Source organism: Mirounga angustirostris, unplaced genomic scaffold (assembly GCF_029215605.1).
Source record: "Mirounga angustirostris isolate CCGP_5_RB_7025 unplaced genomic scaffold, mMirAng1.0.hap1 SCAF_12, whole genome shotgun sequence".
NCBI classification, from domain to species: domain Eukaryota; kingdom Metazoa; phylum Chordata; class Mammalia; order Carnivora; family Phocidae; genus Mirounga; species Mirounga angustirostris.
In genome coordinates this window covers 59,212,896-59,233,751 of record NW_026991720.1, presented here as the reverse complement: position 1 = coordinate 59,233,751, position 20,856 = coordinate 59,212,896, and the positions used below count along the sequence as shown (strand labels likewise).

At 37.6% G+C, this 20,856-nt stretch overlaps 1 protein-coding gene across 3 annotated transcripts in view; it reads right to left on the bottom strand.

Moving 5' to 3' along the window:
* Window positions 1-20,856, bottom strand: part of DGKB (diacylglycerol kinase beta) — a 725,959-nt gene that overhangs the window by 647,273 nt on the left and 57,830 nt on the right. For all 3 annotated transcript variants that reach the window (XM_054505270.2, XM_064575197.1, XM_064575198.1), the window contains one exon: window positions 13,011-13,270. In XM_054505270.2, coding sequence (XP_054361245.1) covers window positions 13,011-13,080 — 70 coding nt within the window. In that variant the 5' untranslated portion in view covers window positions 13,081-13,270. The remainder of the gene's footprint in view (window positions 1-13,010; window positions 13,271-20,856) is intronic.

The window sequence follows — 20,856 nt, the reverse complement described above, 5'->3', positions numbered from 1 at the left end:
AGTGTCCTTTGATAGATGCATGGATAAATAAGGTGTGTGTGTGTATGTATGTTTGTGTATAGTGCTATTATTCAGCCATTAAAAAATGAAGAAATCCATTGTGATGAAGAATCCATGGGTGGAATGACCAAGTGGGATATATTCCTGGGCTGTAAGGTTGGTTCAACATCCACAAATCAATCAATGTGATACAATACATTAACAAAAGAAAGAACAAGAACCATATGATCCTCTCAATAGATGCAGAAAAAGCATGTGACAAAGTACAGCATCCTTTCTTGATCAAAACTCTTCAGAGTATAGGCATAGAGGGTACATACCTCAATATCATAAAAGCCATCTATGAAAAACCTACAGTGAATATCATTCTCAATGGGGAAAAACTGAGAGCTTTCCCCCTAAGGTCAGGAATGCGGCAGGGATGTCCACTATCCACCACTGCTATTCAACATAGTATTGGAAGTCCTAGCCATAGCAATCAGACAATAAAAAGAAATCAAAGGCATCCAAATCGGCAAAGAAGAAGTCAAACTCTCACTCTTTGCAGATGATATGATACTTTATGTGGAAAACCCCAAAGACTCCACCCCAAAACTGCTAGATCTCATACAGGAATTCAGTAATGTGGCAGGATATAAAATCAATGCACAGAAATCAGTGGCATTCCTATACACCAACAACAAGACAGAAGAAGGAGAAATTAAGGAGTCGATCCCATTTACAATTGCACCCAAAACCATAAGATACCTAGGAATAAATCTAACCAAAGAGGCAAAGAATCTGTACTCAGAAAACTATAAAATACTCATGAAAGAAATTGAGGAAGACACAAAGAAATGGAAAAACGTTCCATGTTCATGGATTGGAAGAACAAATATTGTGAAGATGTCAATGCTACCTAGAGCAATCTACACATTCAATGCAATCCCCATCAAAACACCATCCACTTTTTTCAAAGAAATGGAACAAATAATCCTAAAATTTGTATGGAACCAGAAAAGACCCCGCATAGCCAGAGGAATGTTGAAAAAGCAAAGCAAAGCTGGTGCATCACAATTCCGGACTTCCAGCTCTATTACAAAGCTGTCATCATCAAGACAGTATGGTACTGGCACAAAAACAGACACATAGATCAATGGAACAGAATAGAGAGCCCAGAAATGGACCCTCAACTCTATGGTCAACTCATCTTCGACAAAGCAGGAAAGAATGTCCAATGGAAAAAAGACAGTCTCTTCAACAAATGGTGTTGGGAAAATTGGACAGCCACATGCAGAAGAATGAAACTGGACCATTTCCTTACACCACACACAAAAATAGACTCCAAATGGTTGAAAGACCTCAATGTGAGACAGGAGTCCATCAAAATCCTAAAGGAGAACACAGGCAGCAGCCTCTTCGACCTCAGTTGCAGCAACTTCTTCCTAGGAACATCTCCAAAGGCAAGGGAAGCAAGGGCAAAAATGAACTATTGGGACTTCATCAAGATAAAAAGCTTCTGCAAACAAAGGAAACAGTCAACAAAACCAAAAGACAACCAGCAGAATGGGAGAAGATATTTGCAAATGACATATCAGATAAAGGGCTAGTATTCAAAATCTATAAAGAACTTCTCAAACTCAACACCCACAGAACAAAGAATCCAATCAAGAAATGGGCAGAAGACATGAACAGACATTTTTCCAAAGAAGACATCCAAATGGCCAACAGACACATGAAAAACTGCTCAACATCGCTCGGCATCAGGGAAATCCAAATCAAACCCTCAATGAGATACCACCTCACAGCAGTCAGAATGGCTAAAATTAACAAGTCAGGAAATGACAGATGTTGGCGAGGATGTGGAGAAAGGGGAACCATCCTACACTGTTGGTGGGAATGCAAGTTGGTGCAGCCACTTGCATTCCCACCAAAATAAAAAAAAAAGAATCCATGGGTGGAAAACAGTATGGAGGTGCCTCAAAAAGTTGAAAATAGAGCTACCCTATGATCCAGCAATTGCACTACTGGGTATTTACACCAAAGATACAAATGTAGGGATCCGAAGGGGTACGTGCACCCTGATGTTTATAGCAGCAATGTCCACAATAGCCAAACTGTGGACAGAGCCAAGATGTCCATCAACAGATGAATGGATAAAGAAGAGGCGGTGTATATATATACAATGGAATATTATGCAGCCATCAAAAGGAATGAGATCTTGCCATTTGGAACGATGTGGATGGAACTGGAGGGTGTTATGCTGAGCGAAATAAGTCGATCAGAGAAAGACATGTATCATATGACCTCACTGATATGAGAAATTCTTAATCGCAAGAAACAAACTGAGGGTTGCTGGAGTGGGGGGGTGGGGGGGAGGAATGGGGTGACAGGGTGATAGACACTGGGGAGAGTATGTGCTCTAGTAAGTGCTGTGAATTGTGCAAGACTGTTGAATCTCAGATCTGTACCTCTGAAACAAATAATGCAACATATGTTAAGAAAAAAAAAAAGAAGAAGATAACAGGAGGGGAAGAATGAAGGGGGGGAAATCGGAGCGGGAGACGAACCATGAGAGACGATGGACTCTGAAAAACAAACCAAGGGTTCTAGAGGGGAGGGAGGTGGGGGGATGGGTTAGACTGGTAATGGGTATTAAAGAGGGCACGTTCTGCATGGAGCACTGGGTGTTATGCACAAACAATGAATCATGGAACACTACATCTAAAACTAATGATGTAATGTATGGTGACTAACATAACAATAAAAAAAATTAAAATAAAAAAAAAAGAATCCATGGGTGGTATTTGAAGGCATTATGCTAAGTGAAATAAGTCAGATAAAGACAAACACCATATGACCTCACCTACATGTGGAATCTAAAAAAAAAAAAAAAACTCATAGAAAAAGAGATAAGCTTGTGGTTACCAAAGGTGGAGGTTCATGGGACAGGGGTGTTGGAGGAAGGTGATCAAAAAGTACAAACTTCCCCTTTTAAGATAAATAAATGCTAGGGATGTATGTATAACATGATGACCATAGCTAACATTGCTGTATGATACATAAGAATGTTGTTAAAAGAGTAAATCCTAAGAGTTCTCATCACAAGAAGACCACTTTTTTCTCTTTTTTTCTATCTTTTATCTATAAGAGAAGACGGATGTTAGCTGAACCTATTGTAATCATTTCACAATGTATGTGTGCCTCTAACTTAAACAGTGACATATGTCAATTACTTCTCAATAAAACTGGAAGACAAAAAAAAAGGCTGTGGCCTGAGGGGCAATCTTCTAATTTAACACATATCTAAAGGACCTAATGCAATATACCCCAAGACATAGGGAAGCTAGCGCTCCCCCTCTGCCTCATTCCAAGTTGTCTATATCAACTGGAAAGGAACCGGTACACATATCGGGTACCGGGCTTTTGCAGCTGCTGCCCAGGGGATTCATCCCTTGATCATCTGGCTCTGGTGGCCAGCAGGGCTTATGTTTGCAGGTCCCACTGGTCCATAGCAAATAGAATTCGTTCTTAACTACTACCCCCTCCCAGGGCACAAAGAAGAGATGGCAGAGGAAAATTCCCTGGCTGTGTGAGTAAGAGGCATATTTGCAGGTCACATACCAATAAGTACATAAGAAGGTGCTCAATATCACTAAACATTAGAGAAATGCAAATCAAAATACAACGAGATATCATTGCACACCTGTTAAAATGGCTATTATCAAAAAGATAAAACATAAGTGCTGGAGAAGATGTGAAAAAAAGGGAATCTTTGTACACTGTTGGTAGAAATGTAAATTGGTACAACTACTATGAAAAAGAGCATGGAGTTCCCTCAAAAAATTAAACATAGAACCACCATATGATCTAGCAATCCCACTTCTGGGACTATAGCCAAAGGAAATGAAAACCCTAACTCAGAAAGATATTTGCACCCCCATGTTTGTTGCAGTATTATTTACAATAGCCAAGACACAGAAACAATCTAAGTATCCACAGACAAATGAATAAAGAAAATGTGTTACACACACACACACACACACAGATATTATTCAGCCATGAGAAAGGACATCCAGCTGTTTGTGACAACATGTGTGGACTTTGAGGCATTATGCTAAGTGAAAAAATGTCAGACATGAAAGACAAATGCAGTATGATCTCACTTATATGTGGAATCTTAAAAAGCCTGAACTTGCAGATCTAGAAAACAGACCGATGGTTGCCCAAGGATAAGGGTAGGGTATGTGGGTTTGGTGAAATGAGTGAAGGAGGTCAAAAGGTATAAACTTCCAATTATAAGTAAGTCCTGGGAACATAATGTACTGTATGGTGACTACAGTTAATAATACCATGTTGTGTTATTTGGAAGTTGCTAAGAGAGTAGATCTTAAAGGTTCTCACCATAAAAAAAAAAAAAAATTGTAACTGTGTGGTAACAGATGTTAACTTAACTTATCATGGTGATCATTTTGCAATACATCTTAAAACATTATGTTGTACACCTAAAATTAAAACAATCTTATAGTTAACTATATCTCAATAAAATGTCTTGTATATATAACATTCAGAGAATGTATTTAATTGCTTTATCATCATCTGCCACATTATTTGTCTCTCTAAATATACTAGGCTCTTTGACTGAAAGCACCAAAATATTCATTTCTGTATTAACCAAAGCCAAACGTAATAAAGAATAAAAGGTTCTAAGTACTGTTGGCTGAATAACGACCACTGAGTAAAATTAAGTCCCTCTAGTCTGTGTACTCGCATCTCTGTGTGTGTATAACACTTCTGCTATAATGGGGAAGGTGATGATGAAGGAAACTTTCGGCAAATAACAACTTTTATAACTGAGTTAAGGATGAAGTACAGAATTCAATATGCATGATTCTTAGTGATAAATTTTGTTATGAATTTATCATATTAATGTTAGTGATAACATAATAGTTGTTATTTTTTGATGGGGATTATCATCCTCATTTTATAGGAAAACAGAAGCTTAAAGAGATGATTAAGGTTCCAAAGTCAATGGTAGGTTCCATTTTATTTGTGTGATACTGGCTACATTAGTAGTTTTCACCAAATATTTTAGTGCTCCCCTGACAGTGGGCAGACAAAAATAAGGCATTTCTCTGCTCACTTGGAATTAGATGTATTCATGTGGATTGCTTAGGCAAAATAAATCTAAGCATATCATTGCCAGGGAGAAGGCTTACGAGCCAACACCCGATTCTCAAGCTCTCTGTTTGTCTCTGCCATAGCATCTGCCAATTTTTTAAGTTGACGACTGTTCCATCTAACTGGGACTTGATCGAGGACAAAGTGAAATTAACCATTTGCTGACTCAGATTTGGAAATAAAATATGATCAAGAAATCAGCTCCTATTTCATTAAGCCACTGAGATTTTGTGAATTTTTCAGTCGTAACAATTTGGCCCACCTCGACCAATACTTCATAGAAGTCCTAACTTCAATATTAAAGTTTGTTTGAACGTAAGCCTTAAAAGAACTGTTTTTGAGTTACTGGTTTTTTTTTTTTTTTTTTTTTGGCAAGTTTGACAAGTTGGAAAAATAGATGTTTAAAAAAATTATTGGAGATTTGTCTTTAGGACACTAAAATACTGGAATTTAGACATTCATAGATATTACTTTCTTTTACCATTGCAAATTTCCTGTATTAAAAGATTTAAGATGGGGGCCTGGTTGGCTCAGTTGGTTAAGCGCCTGCCTTCAGCTCAGGTCATGATCCTGGAGTTCCGGGATCGAGTCCCACATCGGGCTACCTCCTTGGTGGGGAGGCTGCTTCTCCCTCTGACCCTCCCCTGTCTCATGCTGTCTCTCTATCTTTCATTCTCTCTCTCTCTCTCAAATAAATAAATAAAATCTTTAAAGAAAAAAAAAGATTTAAGACATATATGTACCCAGAGAAGCTACCAAGGAGAAAATCAGTCTGAAACAGTACAACAAATAGGAAACAGAGCCAGAAATGAGGCAAAAGAGATTATGCAGCCAACATACATTCCAGAAATAAAATCTGGGTCAAAGCCAGGAACTGCTGAGTTAATCAATGTGAATCAGAAGAAACAGGGTCGGAAATGAGAGACATGTATTATCTAAAATAGAGTTGCTGATTCCAATTTCAGACCAAGTATCAGGCAAAGTCAAGACTTTTCACATAAGTAGTATAAATGAATAGGCCTAAAATTTTTTTATTAAAAAAAGCTCTCTTCTGATATTAAACTACTTCATTTATCACCATCATGATCATCGTCATAACAATAACATATTGAGTTCTGAGCATTTACGGGCATTTTCACATTTAACCATCATCACAATCCCAGGACATGGGTGAGGAGACCGAGCACAGCACTAGAACTCGCCTCATTTTATAAAATACCAAATTACGCGCTCCCAGTTACTCTGCTAAATGACCCTGTGTCATTTATTCTTTTGTCTTACGCAAAAAAAGTAATTATCATTAAATGGTTTGGCCTCCCAAAATAGAGCCAATCTAATACAGGGCAGAGGCCAAAATCAAAAGCAAACTGCATCATGACAAATTAGAAAGAGGGCGAATACGTGACCTAAATTTGCTTAACAATAAATTGAATGCCCACAGGGGAAGAGGTCAAGTCTCTTTCCCTCCATTCTCTTTGTCCCTCTTTGTCCCATCTTGTATGGATCAAGCAAAAAAACATATCTCAAAGACACATTAGATCATCATGCTAGAGAGTAGAGTTTCTCATGAGAGTAAGGCTACTTAAAATGGAAAAGGGCTTTACCATATTTCTATTACAATTGTTTCACGGTTTTCTTCTCATCTCTCTTTCTCCTCCCATGCTTTTCATAAAGGAAGAGTGAGGGAGGTTCCAGGCACCGGCAGAATGAATGCAGGAGGAATACTGGAATATGCCTCTGTTTTAGGTAGAGCTTTGCTGACGTTCGCACATGATCCAGTCCAATCTACCACGGTAAGAGACCAGAGAGACTTTTTGAGGCCAAAACCATAGTTAGCAGCTTTGCCTCTCTGCTTTGTCCTGTATATAAAAACCTTTAAGAGATGGCTATGGCTGGTGGAGATGTGAGGACCTAAACCCCAGAGTCCAGCTTTCCCTATTTTGGAAACATGATTAATAACCCATTTATTAACATACTGATCTTCATAAGAAACATAAATGAATTATTACCGTTTTGATCTTCATCATTTATTGCGCCATTGCTATGTGCTGGGTAATCTGCCTAGAAGAGATAGATCATTTGCCTCCCTCTGAGGTGTGCTGTATTAAATGAGTTAATACTTATACATTGTTTAGATTAGGGCACTAAAAATCTATTATTTGTTATGATGATGTTTACTGTCTCATTAAATCCTACAACAATACTTTGAGGTGGATTCTACTTTTCCAGGTGTCAAAGCTGAGGCCCAAGTAGTCCATGTAACATTCTACATAAAGGTCACACCACTCAGAGTACAGAACGGTGCTGGGGCTGGGGCTCAACACTATCAAATATTAGTCTGCCTGCAAAGCTTGTGCTCTTTCCACTAAGCCAGGCCACGTGCCTCTCTCCAAGGAGAAACTGTACAGTAGGGCCAAACATTAGGCATACTGGTCCTTATTGACAAGAACACGTTCATCATTATTTTGCACCTCTCCACAATGCCAGCTGCTATAAACAGCATAAAATTTATGAAAATTTGGAAGTGCTCCCATGGTGATAACAGTATTTTTCAAAAATAATTGGCATGCTCTATAACACATTTTATATATAACAAATAAAAAGTTAATCCTAAGTGACAATATGTGGGCAGATAATGAATCACTTGGAAATAGCATGTAGATTTTACAAAGACAATATTGTCATCCATGAAAAGACCTGGAGTATCTTAACCCTTTGCTATGCCGTGAAACCACAGCAGGAAGCTCTGGCAAACTAATAATGTGATAAGCTCAATTCTCTACACGGCAGGAGCGAGAGCTCTCTATCTCGTAACAACAGTTTGGATGACTTTATATAAAGAGTGGGAAAGAAAATTATACGGCTCTCTCCCACATATCAATGGAGATGTTTCCCATGGCGTGACTCAGCCTAAAACCCTCAACAGGAGCATGGTCTCAGCATGCTGTAGGCAACCACAGCAGGCTTCACATTAGCTGCCTTAAGCATTTGTGGGGACAACACAGAACCGAGGCTGCCAATAGCACCAGAAGTTTCTACCTTGTGGGAAGAATCTAGTCTTATAGCAGCGGGGGAAGACGCTGACTATGCTCCAAAACGTGGCACTTTCCTATTGATCACCAGCAATACATTCAAACAGCCCACAGAACACACTCACTCCCTTCTTATTAAAACAATCATTGTAAACCGCTATGTCACTTACAGCTTGCCAGGCACTGCTATCATGATTTGACATATATTATTACCTCGTTCGATTTAATACTCACAACCCTTGACATATTGATTTTTTTCCGCATTTTACAAGTGTGAAAAATGGGACACAGAGATGTTAAGTAACTTTCCCCAAATGAGAAATCTAAAATATGGAGGCTGAGGATTTGAATACAAGCTGTCTGATGTGCTAGCTGCCTAACTAGGAGTCCTGTGCCAATATCACTCTGTTTTTCCCCAAATGATCACAAGAAAAGCCTTGAAGTTGAGAGACTATTCCTAGCTGCAGGGTGTAATGGACTAAACTGTGTCCCCACCAAAGGCATATGTTGATATACTAGCCTCCACTAGGAGCGGTCTTTGGGAGGTAATTAGAACGAGCTGAAGTCATGAGAGTGGGGCCCCAACTGGATTAGTGTCCTTATAATAGTCCCTGGGAATTTACTGCTCCTCTTACTCTTTGCACCCTATGAGGATACAGGGAGAAGTGGCAGTTTGTAACCCAGAAAAGGGCCCTTATAGAACCTGACCACTCGGGGTGCCTGGGTGGCTCAGTCGTTAAGCGTCTGCCTTCGGCTCAGGTCATGATTCCAGGTCCTGGGATCGAGCCCCGCATCTGGCTCCCTGCTCGGCGGGAAGCCTGCTTCTCCCTCTCCCACTCCCCCCGCTTGTGTTCCCTCTCTCGCTGTCTCTCTCTCTGTCAAATAAATAAATAAAATCTTTAAAAAAAAAAAAAAAAAAAAGAACCTGACCATGCTGAAACCCTGATCTTGGACTTCAGCCTACAGAACTGTGAGAAATAAATATCTGTTATTTAGAAGTCATCCACTCTGTGGTACTTTGTTATAGCAGCCCAAACAGAATAAGACACAGGGTGTATTGTGGTAGTAGTAGAGAAAACCCAAAATCGGATAATTCAAGGAAATGATCTTTACAGTGTTATCTAGGTCCCACATTGAGCGATTTGGTTTTGCTGGGGTAGGGGTTCCATGAATTCCTTCATCTTGACCAACAGTTCTACAGCCCCACTCCATCTCCCAAAAGCATATGAAACACTTATTTGATATATATAGCACATATAATCTTAGCATGCTGCAAATTTAACCTTAAAACAGTAACTTGTTTTTAATTTAATTTAATGCATATAAACAGCTTCTTATTGAAAGCTACAAGACAAAGTCAAGAAAGTTAATCCAAGATACCATTTTCTATTAGACAGTGGAGGAATGTCACTTTGTCAATGCTGCACTGCAATGTAAAAATCTGATGCTTAAATCCTACTGACAAACTGATCACATGCACTAAATTGCATGGAAAATACACTACTTTCATAATCTTCAGAATAATGTTTGTTTCCAGCTATATTTTGACAATGGCAATTTATTATACAAGGATACATTCTAATCACAATATTCTTTGCCTCCTAATTACACAGGAAATTTCTTGCGGGATTAAGTCTAGCACTTTTCATACTGTGTTGCTTATTTAAAAAAGAGTAGCACATGGAACCTGCACTACTTTTTTTTTTTTAACTCTCAGTTATTCAGTTAATTTGTGTCCTCATAAAATCAATTTTAAAATGTTCTTATACTCAATGTGTCACTTCTTACTACCAATTTATTGAATGCTCATTAATCTTTGTCTCAATATGTTACAACTTTTACATTTATGACAATTTTTATTACCACTTGTTTTAGGTATTTCCACAAATTGATTACTAAATCAAGCATTTTTATGAGATAATTAAATGAATGCCATATTCTTTAGGCAATAAAATGAAAGTAGCAGTATATAACATATTCAATACTTCAGTATTAAATTCTGTTTATCAATTCAAATGGAATCAATATCTGAGCAAAGTCATTATAAATAATAATTTAGCTATTATGGCAATAATTTACCAATTTTATTTTAATGCTCCCATAAACAATAACATATATTTTAATTATCCAGCTAAATTCAACATAAACTAAACCAAACTTCGTGTTTTCTTTACTTGGGGGATTATGTCACCAAATTCTCCCATTCTTAAGTCAAATCTTTGGAACTAAATTTTCAATTTCTCTCTCTCTCTCTCTGTTTTATTATTTCCCAAGCTCTCTGTTAGTTTTAATGCTATAATATCTGAATCTACACTTTTCTGGTCATCTTTCATCATCCACATTATTTAGTCTATTCCAGTAGCCCACTGGCATGATGCTAGTCTCTTTCCTTTACCTTATACCATCCTTGTATTTGCCAAGTTAAACTCCTTGTTCTTGTTGTTCTGCCCTTAAAACCCTACAGTTGGGGCGCTTGGGTGGCTCAGTCATTAAGCGTCTGCCTTTGGCGCAGGTCATGATCCCAGGGTCCTGGGATCGAGCCCCGCATCAGGCTCCCTTCTCCGTAGGAAGCCTGCTTCTCCCTCTCCCACTCCCCCTGCTTGTGTTCCCTCTCTCGCGTGTCTCTCTCTGTCATATACATAAATAAAATCTTAAAAAAAAAAAAAAAAAACCTACAATTACTCCTCACTGCTTTACTCAAGTTTAGCATTGTATATTTTAATTCAATCTCATTTTTACATCCTTAACTGTACTTACACCCTTAATTTAATTTAATATGACTCCTCTCCTTCAAATATATGCTGAATTTTCCTTTTTATCTATATTATTTTCTTCTCCATTTACCTTAAACCTCCTTTTTAAGATTCATTTCAAACCCTACTTCTTCCATGAAGATTTCCCTTTCCCCATCTCCAACTGCATACTAAGGCCCTACAGGACCCCAAACTTTGTGGCACTTAAAATATTCTGCCTAGATACAGAGACATTTATCCATTAGTTTCCAGCCTTTGTTAAACATCCTTGAACATATCTGTTCTTATCTGTGGTTCCTTCAGTGCCAAGCAGAATATTCTCCCTAAAAAAAAAACTCAGAAATATTTACTTAATTATTGGATATAACACAACAGTAGAGAGCATATAGAAATTGGAAAACATAGGTAAATCAATTTTTAGTCAATTTCAAAATTATCAAGTATAAAAATGCAAATAAGAATTCAGCCATTTTGGACTAAATGGGACAAGAGGATGAATTGTGCTCTCAGCTGCTCAAAACAGTTTTTGAATATGAGGAACACATTTTGATGGCAGAAATTTCTGCCCCCCGCCAGCGATAGCTGTTGTAATTTTTATTATTGACTAAGAACATACACATGTTCTTATGGCTTTGCATCTTTATTGCAAATACCCAGCAGCACCCTCACAACCTCACCCAGAACACTTCAGCCCACAAGGGAGGAAGACTCTAGAAAACCTGTGAAGTTGGCCTTTTCAGATAATATGCATAAACACTTGTTTATGAATGTTCCTGACTTAGCTGTACCCCACAAATATATGTTATTATTCACTATCATCAACATATCTATTACTTATTATTTCAAATTCTTCTTCTGTCTGCCTCTCCTTCACAGTCTTACTCCATCCATTCCTTTACTCCTGTATGCCACACCTTCTCTCTGCATAAGCATCCCAGCTGCTTCAATTTTCCATCTTCCATTCTTGCATGCTATCAGTTGTTCTCCTCTTTCTAAAGCTTCTTTCATTCTCTTCTTCCAGGCACCATGTTATTCCCCCACTCTCTTCAATCTTCTACATTCTTTACATGTTATTTTTTTCTCTACTCATCATCTTCCCAACTTTTTGGTGCCTCCGACTTTTTAGGTACTCCCTTTTCTCTTTAACACCTTGACCCAGGTGTTATTCATATTTATAGTTGAAACTCATTTCATGAAACAGATATATTCCTGAAAATCCATGTTAAAAATAAAATTCTTGGGGCGCCTGGGTGGCTCAGTCATTAAGCGTCTGCCCTCGGCTCAGGTCATGATCCCAGGGTCCTGGGATTGAGCCCCACGTCAGGCTCCCTGCTTGGCAGGAAGCCTGTTTCTCCCTCTCCCACTCCCCCTGCTTGTGTTCCCTCTCTCGCTGTGTCTCTCTCTGTCAAATAAATAAATAAAAATCTTTAAAAAAAATAAAATAAAATAAAATTCTTTATAGATAAAATCTCACTGTTTATGTGTAAAGAAACTTAATATTTAAAAATAGCCTACTATAAATTGAAATTGCCATGGCTTATCTTTTGTATAAATATACACATTTGAAAAAGTTGGCTTAAGGTCCTGATACCTTCTCTCTAACAACCTCTAATTCCAACTCCACAGTGTATCTATGACTCCCAACTCCCAGTCCTTTTTCTATGTTACGCTAACAAACAGAAAATATAAGAAACTAACAAACCCTCACTTTTCCCCCTTACTTCTGTTTGTCCTTCTCAGTTGCAGTATCACCAATTTCCTTTCACCCAAATTGTCTTACCTTTTGCTTTACTTCTGTTACACCTGGAATGTTTCAGTTAGTTTTGCATCTAACACCCTAGTTTCATTTTTTTCTAGATTTTATACTTGATTTAAGTTTAGCTTTTTACCTTTTCCTTTTTCTCATGCCAAAAGGTAGTCTCAAGCAGACTTACTTGCAAACACAAAAGACATACCTACATCTATTTTGATGCTGAATAGGATGTATAATCTGTTCTTATAAATAATCAGTATCTTGTTTAACACAAATGCCAAATCAAGTCATATTATCAATATGAATACTTACACTCAGCATATTTCTGAAGTTGGGAAAATTCTGAGGGACTAAGGTGGGCCCACTTCTCCTGGTTTGTCATGGTGGTAGTGAGAAGTCTCTTACATACCAGGTGAGGAATTCTTTATTCGGGTGTTTGGCAGAATTCTATGCTTCAAAGTTTCCACATGGCATGTTTCATTATAAAATATCTCAAGCTTTCAAAATATGAAATCTGTCAACATGAAATCACTGTAGTTGCGAGATTATAGTTTCAATAATCTATTAAAGACCTGCAGAAAAAGAAACAAAAATAAAAAGATCAGCATTATTGCACAAAGAAAAAGTTGACAAGTTACACAATGTTAAGAATTTTTAATTTCTAACAATATTAGCTCTTCCAATCCATGAGCATGGAACATTTTTCCATTTGTGTCTTCCTCAATTGCATTTATGAGTGTTCTATAATTTTCTGAGTACAGATCCTTTGCCTCTTTGGTTAGGTTTATTCCTAGGTATCTTATGATTTTTGCTACAATTATATATGGGATTGATGCCTTAATGTCTTTCTTCTCTCTCATTGTTAGTGTATAGAAATGCAGCTAATTTCTGTGCATTGATTTTATATCCTGCCACTTTGCTGAATTCCTGTATGAGTTCTAGCAAGTATCGTGTGGAGTCTTTTGGGTTTTCCACATAGAGTATCATGTCATCTGCGAAGAGTGAGAGTTTGACATCTTCTTTGCCAATTCAGATGCCTTTTATTTCTTTCTGTTGTCTGATTGCTGGGGCTAGGACTTCTAGTACTATGTTGAACAGCAGTGGTGATAGTGGACATCCCTGTCATGTTCCTGACCTTAGGGGAAAAGCTCTCAGTTTTTCCCCATTGAGAATGATATTTGCTGTGGGCTTTTCATATATGGTTTTTATAATATTGAGGTATGTTCCCTCTATCCCTACATTATGAAGAGTTTTAATCAAGAAAGGATACTATACTTTGTCAAATGCTTTTTCTGATCCTATTGAGAGGATCATATGGTTCTTCTCTCTCCTTTTATTAATGTGTTCTATCACATTGATTGATTTGTAGATGTTGAGCCACCCTTGCAGCCAGGAATAAATCCCACTTGGTCATGCTGAATAATCCTGTTAATGTACTGTTGGATCCTATTGGCTAGTATCTTGGTGAAAATTTTTGCATCCATGTTCATCAGGGATATGGGTCTGTAATCCTCCTTTTTGGTGGGGTCTCTGTCTGATTTTGGGATCAAGGTAATGCTGGACTTATAGAAAGAGTTTGGAAGTTTTCCTTCCATTTCAGAACAAATAGTGTTAAAATGTCTGTGCTACCTAGAGTAATCTATACATTCAAGACAATCCCTATCAAAATATCATCAACGTTTTCCCTGGAGCTGGAACAAATAACCCTAAAATTTGTGTGGAACAAGAAGAGACCCCAGATAGCGAAAGGAACACTGAAACTGAAAACCAAAGTTGGTGGTATCATAATTACATACCTCAAGCTATATTACAAAGCTATAATCATCAAAATGTGTGGTACTGGCACAAAAACAGACACATATATCAGTGGAAAAGAATAGAGAGCCCAGAAATGGCCCTTCAACTCTATGGTCAACTAATCTTTGACAAAGCAGGAAAGAATGTCCAATGGAAAAAAGACAGTCTCTTCAACAAATGGTGTTGGGAAAATTGGACAGCCATGTGCAGAAGAATGAAACTGGACCATTTCCTTACACCATACACAAAAATAGACCCCAAACAGATGAAAGACCTAAATGTGAGACAAGAATCCATCAAAATCTTAGAGAACACAGGTAGCTACCTCTTTAACCTCAGCCAGAGCAACTTCTTCTTAGACACATCACCAAAGGCAAGGGAAGCAAGGGCAAAATGAACTATTGGAACTTCCATCAGGATAAAAAGCTTTTGCATAGCAAAGGAAGCAGTCGACAAAACCAAAAGACAACCGACAGAATGGGAGAAGATATTTGCAAATGACATATCAGATAAAGGGCTAGTATCCAAAATCTATAAAGATCTTATCAAACTCAACACCCAAAAAACAAATAATCCAATCAAGAAATGGGCAGAAAACGAAAGACATTTCTCCAGAGAAGACATACAAATACCCAACAGACATATAAAAAAATGCTTAACATCACTCGGCATCAGGGAAATCCACATCAAAACCACAATCAGATACCACCTCACACCAGTCAGAATGGCTAAAATGAACAAGTCAGGAAAGGACAGATGTTGGCGAAGATGTGGAGAAAGGGGAACCCTCCTACACTGTTGGTGAGAATGCAAGCTGGTGCAGCCACTCTGGACAATAGTATAGAGGTTCCCCAAAAAGTTGAAAATAGATCTACCATATGACCCAGCAATTGCACTAGTAAGTATTGACCCCAAAGATACAAATGTAGTGATCTAAAGGGGCACCTGCACCCCAATTTATAGTAGCAATGTCCATAATTGTCAAACTATGGAAAGAGCCCAGATGTCTATCAACAGATGAATGGATAAAGAAGAGGTGGCATATATATACATATACATAATGGAATATACTCAGCCATCAAAAAAAATGAAATCTTGCCATTTGCAATGACATGGATGGAACTAGAGGGTATTATGCTAAGTGAAATAAGTCAATCAGAGAAAGACAATTTCCATATGATCTCACTCATATGTGAAATTTAAGAAACAAAACAGAGGATCATAGGGGAAGGGAGGAAAAATAAAAGAAGACAAAATCAGAGAGGGCAATAAACCATAAGAGACTCTTAATCATAGGAAACAAACTGAGGGTTGCTGGAGTGGGGGGGTGGGTGGGGAGATGGGCTAACTGGGTGATGGACATTAAGGAGGGCATGTGATGTAACGAGTACTGGGTGTTATACAAGACTGATGAATCACTGAACTCTACTTCGGAAACTAATAATACATATACGTTAGTTAATTGAATTTAAATAAAAGATAAAAAGAATTTTTAATTTCTTAATAATGTATTCCAAAGTTATTTTAGTTTGTGTAATACTCAATTTTTAATTGTTCATGCACTCTTTAAAGGCATTTTTATATATATTTCCTAATGCCAGATCACAGAAATAAATGACTAAAATACAAAAAGAAGAAAATTTTATAAAGTCTATTTCATAAAAGTAGATTTTTCTTTGCTGTTCTATTTTATAAATTCCACATTTCCAGAGCAAACAAGGGTGTCGTTTTTATCAATCTGAACTTATTAATCTTGTAATACCTAAACAATTACTATGTAAAAATCTAGACCAAATCATTAAAGGAAGCTAAGTAAGCTCTATAGCTCCCTGCACATACAATCGGCTAGCATACCAGATTTCCAACAATGGTTTGGAATGGCCTTCAGTAGTAGCACATATATTTGAAATTCTGGGAGTCATATAAATTGAGGAATTTTTTTCTAGCAATAAAATGAAGAGAATAATTTTAATTTTACAATTTGTAAAAATCCCAATAAAATTTACCAAACTAAAGCAATTCCAAATGTCTGACAGACTTGCATAATGATAGTAGAAAAACTACTATGAATCATGCTTAAAAATAAATCCCTGGGTTGTCATGGACCTACATTCACTGCTACATCTATAAAGGCAAACAAAATGAAAAACCATCTGGTCTCAACTTTTTATTAGAGACAGTAATCAATTGCTCAAAACCAGACTGGCATTGTGATCATTATAGAAAATGAAATATTTAGCAACAATGACTTAAGTTTATGAAATTGTATGACTGGAAAGTTTATTTATGCAGATGTCATTATCTCAAGCCAAGTACCTATATTTGGCATTAGTGCATAACCTTTCTTCAGCATCTGTGTTTTTGGTCTTCAATATCAACCCCAGGACCTCACTGTCACATCCTGTCATCTTTGTCTTTAAAAAAGATTCTTGTCGGTCTCATCTGTTCAGAGTCCCTGCACTCAGTTTTACAAAATGACAGTTCGCTATTTAATTGGAAAAAGTGAAGATACTGATGTGTTAACAGAGGCCAAATTGCTAGGTCTCTTTTTCCTCCCAGGGAATGCCCTTAAATCACAACCATGACTTTGTGGAAATAATGTAAACCAAAAGGAATGGGAACATGTGATGGACATTTCTGTTTTCCACCCAGTGTCTTCCAGCTGATTTCATCCTTCTCATTGATTTCATCCTAATTCTTTGCTTCCCCCAGCTACATGCAGTTTTGATGAGACTATAAAACAAGGTGTCCTATTCTTTCCTATCCAAAGAGAGACAGATGATTCAGTACCATTTGGCACATGAGAGTGTCTCATGGGGCTTTAAATGTTGGATGGAGTTATTCAAGGACGGGATGAAAATAGCTGTACCTAAATGATTACAGCAATAATTGGATGCCTGTCGATGTCTGAGCCTGACTATCCAGCTATCTTGTCACTTCTAGAAGCAAATAACATTCTTTCAATTAAGAGTTAAGTGGCCCAGAATCAATTTCTATTGCCTACAACCCCCAAATCTTAACTGATCATAATGGAAGTTCATTTATTCATTCCGAATACGTTTATTTATCCCCTCTGTGTGCTAGAAAGCATTCCAGACACTAGAAATACAACAAAGATCAAAAGATACCAAAAAAAGAAAATAATGCTAATTAAAACAACGTGTCAGCTTTACTGAGAGCTTACAGTATGCATGGCACTCTCATCACAGTATTTGCGTGTTAGATTATTCAATCTTCACAAAATAACTTTGTGAGGAGCCAATAGTCTCTGATTTCAAAAAATAAAGGAACTGACACCGGATGATTAGAATCTGGTAAAACACACCAGACACTGCTAGAAACCTAAACAATACCCACTCTCCCTTGCTTCCTTGGTAACAGAACTCTAATCTTATTGAATGAAAATATATCCATCTAAAGAACTACATTCCTGGGCACGTGGGTGGCTCAGTCGGTTAAGTTCGGCCTTCAGCTCAGGTCATGATCCCAGGGTCTTGGGATTGAGCCCCACATAGGGCTCCCTGCTCAGCAGGGAGCTTGCTTCTCCATCTCCTGCTCCCCCTGTTTATGCACGCGCACTCATGCGGGCTCTCTCTTTCTCTCACCCTGTCAAATAAATAAAAAATTAAAAAAAAAAAAAAAAAAGAACTACAGTCCTCAGGTCATTTGCATAATGGAGTGATCAATGAGATGTTAATAGATGTTGGGTAAGATATATAGAAAGGTTCTATTTGGCAAGTGCTCTTTTAACCTTTTTTTTTTTTTCTCTTCCTGAAACTTCCTACCTGGAATGTTAACATTTTGGCTACAAATGCAGCAGTTTTTTATACTTTTGAAATAACTTTTAGAATGGAAGGCATGTGCTAAGAATACCAGAATCCCATAAAGTAGACCAGGTAGGCAAACAGCTAACTGCAGAAAAATTTGACCCACCACCTATTTTTGTGAATAAAGTTTTATTGGAACCAGCAAAAGGCCATTTTTGGAAGGGATTGCAATGCTAAATAAAGTTTGGGGAATTATTCTGAAGGCAGTCATAAACAATGGATGAACAACAAAAAAGACCAGAAACCTGATCATTTTGGAAAAATATCAATATGGAAAAATGCCAATGTCTTCATTTTGTTTCTTTCTCTCACTTGTATTATTGCAGTAGCTTCTTAACTGGCCCCCTGAGCTCCCTCCTTTCCTTAATGTGCCCTATTTCTTGAGTCCATGGATAGTCATGAACTAAGGCGATTCCAGAGTCCTGTCTTAAAAATTATCAATAAAAAGTTAATTAATATATGAGAATAATAATAAATTAGTTAAATATAGCTTTCTACCTTGCTACTTGCTCTGAAATTTATTAAAATTCCTGGATTACTTAAGTAACTCAAATTTAAAATTCAAATTTAAAATGATGGGTTAATTGACATCTTTCAGATCTCTACATGAATCCTATCTTCACAGTAAAGTGGCACCTGGTCATTCAATTTAAAATTGCACATTCATACACACCATCCCTCCATCATGCTTTTATTTGTTTGAATATAATATCTTACCAAATATTTAACTTATATTATTTAATACTTGTTTCCTCATGCTACAAATTAGGAGTAGCATGAATGGTTTTGAGCCCTGATAGGATTCCACAAAAAGGACAAAGCAAGTAAAAATACTTATTGCATTTTCCCTTGATTTTCATCCAGTTGTATGTGTAGGGGCCTAGGGCAGGCCATCTCAAGATGGGCCACTTTGGCATAAAGATTATTCTGAGATGAAGTCAATTGAGACTCTACAGGATCAAGAGAAATTTTTGTGCCTCAGATAACCACATAGAAGAATCTGGACTGGGGTTCTTTCCCAGAATAAGGGTTATTAGCAGAGATAAAGTTTGTCTGAGTGATCCATCTTTATGGCTGGGCAAACATCTAATTACCCAACATCTGCTCTTATTCTTATCACCCTGTGAATTGCATCCCTTTCCACTTAAATCCCAAAGCCCTACACCCTTCTCCTTAGTTCAGTTTGATATATACACCTCATTTTGCCTGTCTTTGGAATTTCACTATCTGTGTAGGTTCTCTGTACATATGCTGTTAAATTTGATTTTCTCCTGTTAATCTGTCTCATGTCAATTGGATTCTTAGTCCAGCTAAAAGGACCTTGGAGGGGACAGGACATTCTTTCTCCCCAACATGTGTATTAGATTTTATGTCACCATATCCTCTCCTGTGCTCTAAGACTAAGTCCCATGAGGGCAGGGATTATTGTCTGTTTGTTCACTGCTATTTTCCTAGAGTTTAAAAGAATGCTTGGTATATAGTAGCTGGTAAATAAATAATTCTAGTATGAATTCACTTATATGCTTTTTTTTTTTTTGGTAAAGAAAAACCTGGGTAGGGGCACCTAGGTGGCTCAGTCGTTTAAGCATCTGCCTTCCGCTAAGGTCATAATCTTGGGGTCCTGGGATCAAGCCCCATGTGGAGCTTTCTGCTCAGCAGGGAGTCTACTTCTCCCTCTCTTTCTGCCCCTTTCCCCCGCTATCTCTTGCTTTCTCTCTCTCAAATAAATAAAATCTTAAAAAAAAAAAAAAGAAAGAAAGAAAAGAAAAGAAAGGAAACCTGGGTAGTAGAGGTGGAAAGAGGCCCTCAACCTGAGAAAGAGAAAATGGTGTAGAAAGGAGTTAGGAACAGCAGTCATTACACGTTTCATTCTTCCTAGGGGCCACCGATTTTGTTCAACTCAACAGACATAAACAAAAGAAGTTGTAGTTAGAGGTACAAAACTTCTGCAGTTAAAAAAAAAAAAAAAGACTTAAGGGTCATCCGACTCTTGGTTTCAGCTCAGGTCATGATAATCAGGGTTGTGAGATTGAGCCCTTTGTCGAGCTCTGCACTCAGCAGGGAGTCTGCCTGCGATTCTCTCTCTCTCTCTCTGCCCCTGTCCCTACTCCTTCTGTCTTTTCGTCTCTCTCAAATAAATCTTTAAAAAAGATTTTACATAGTTTTTTAATTTTTTTTTGTTAAATGTAACTAACTCCATATTTTTTTAATGATTTTATTTATTTATTTGCCAGAGAGAAAAAGCACAAGCAGGGGGAGCAGCAGGCAGAGGGAGAAGCAGGTTCCTTGCTGAGCAAGGAGCCTGACGTGGGACTTGATCCTAGGACTCTGGGATCATGACCTGAGCCAAAGGCAGACACTTAACCGACTGAACAACCCAGGCATCCCAACTAACTCCATATAAATGAGAAACACTTCCAAGTGATGCTTTCATTAATATGTTAACCAATTATAATAACACATGAGCATCAGAACTATCTTTAAATTATTTTTCTATATCTGACAAAAACATTACATAGCTTTCTTCTATTTAG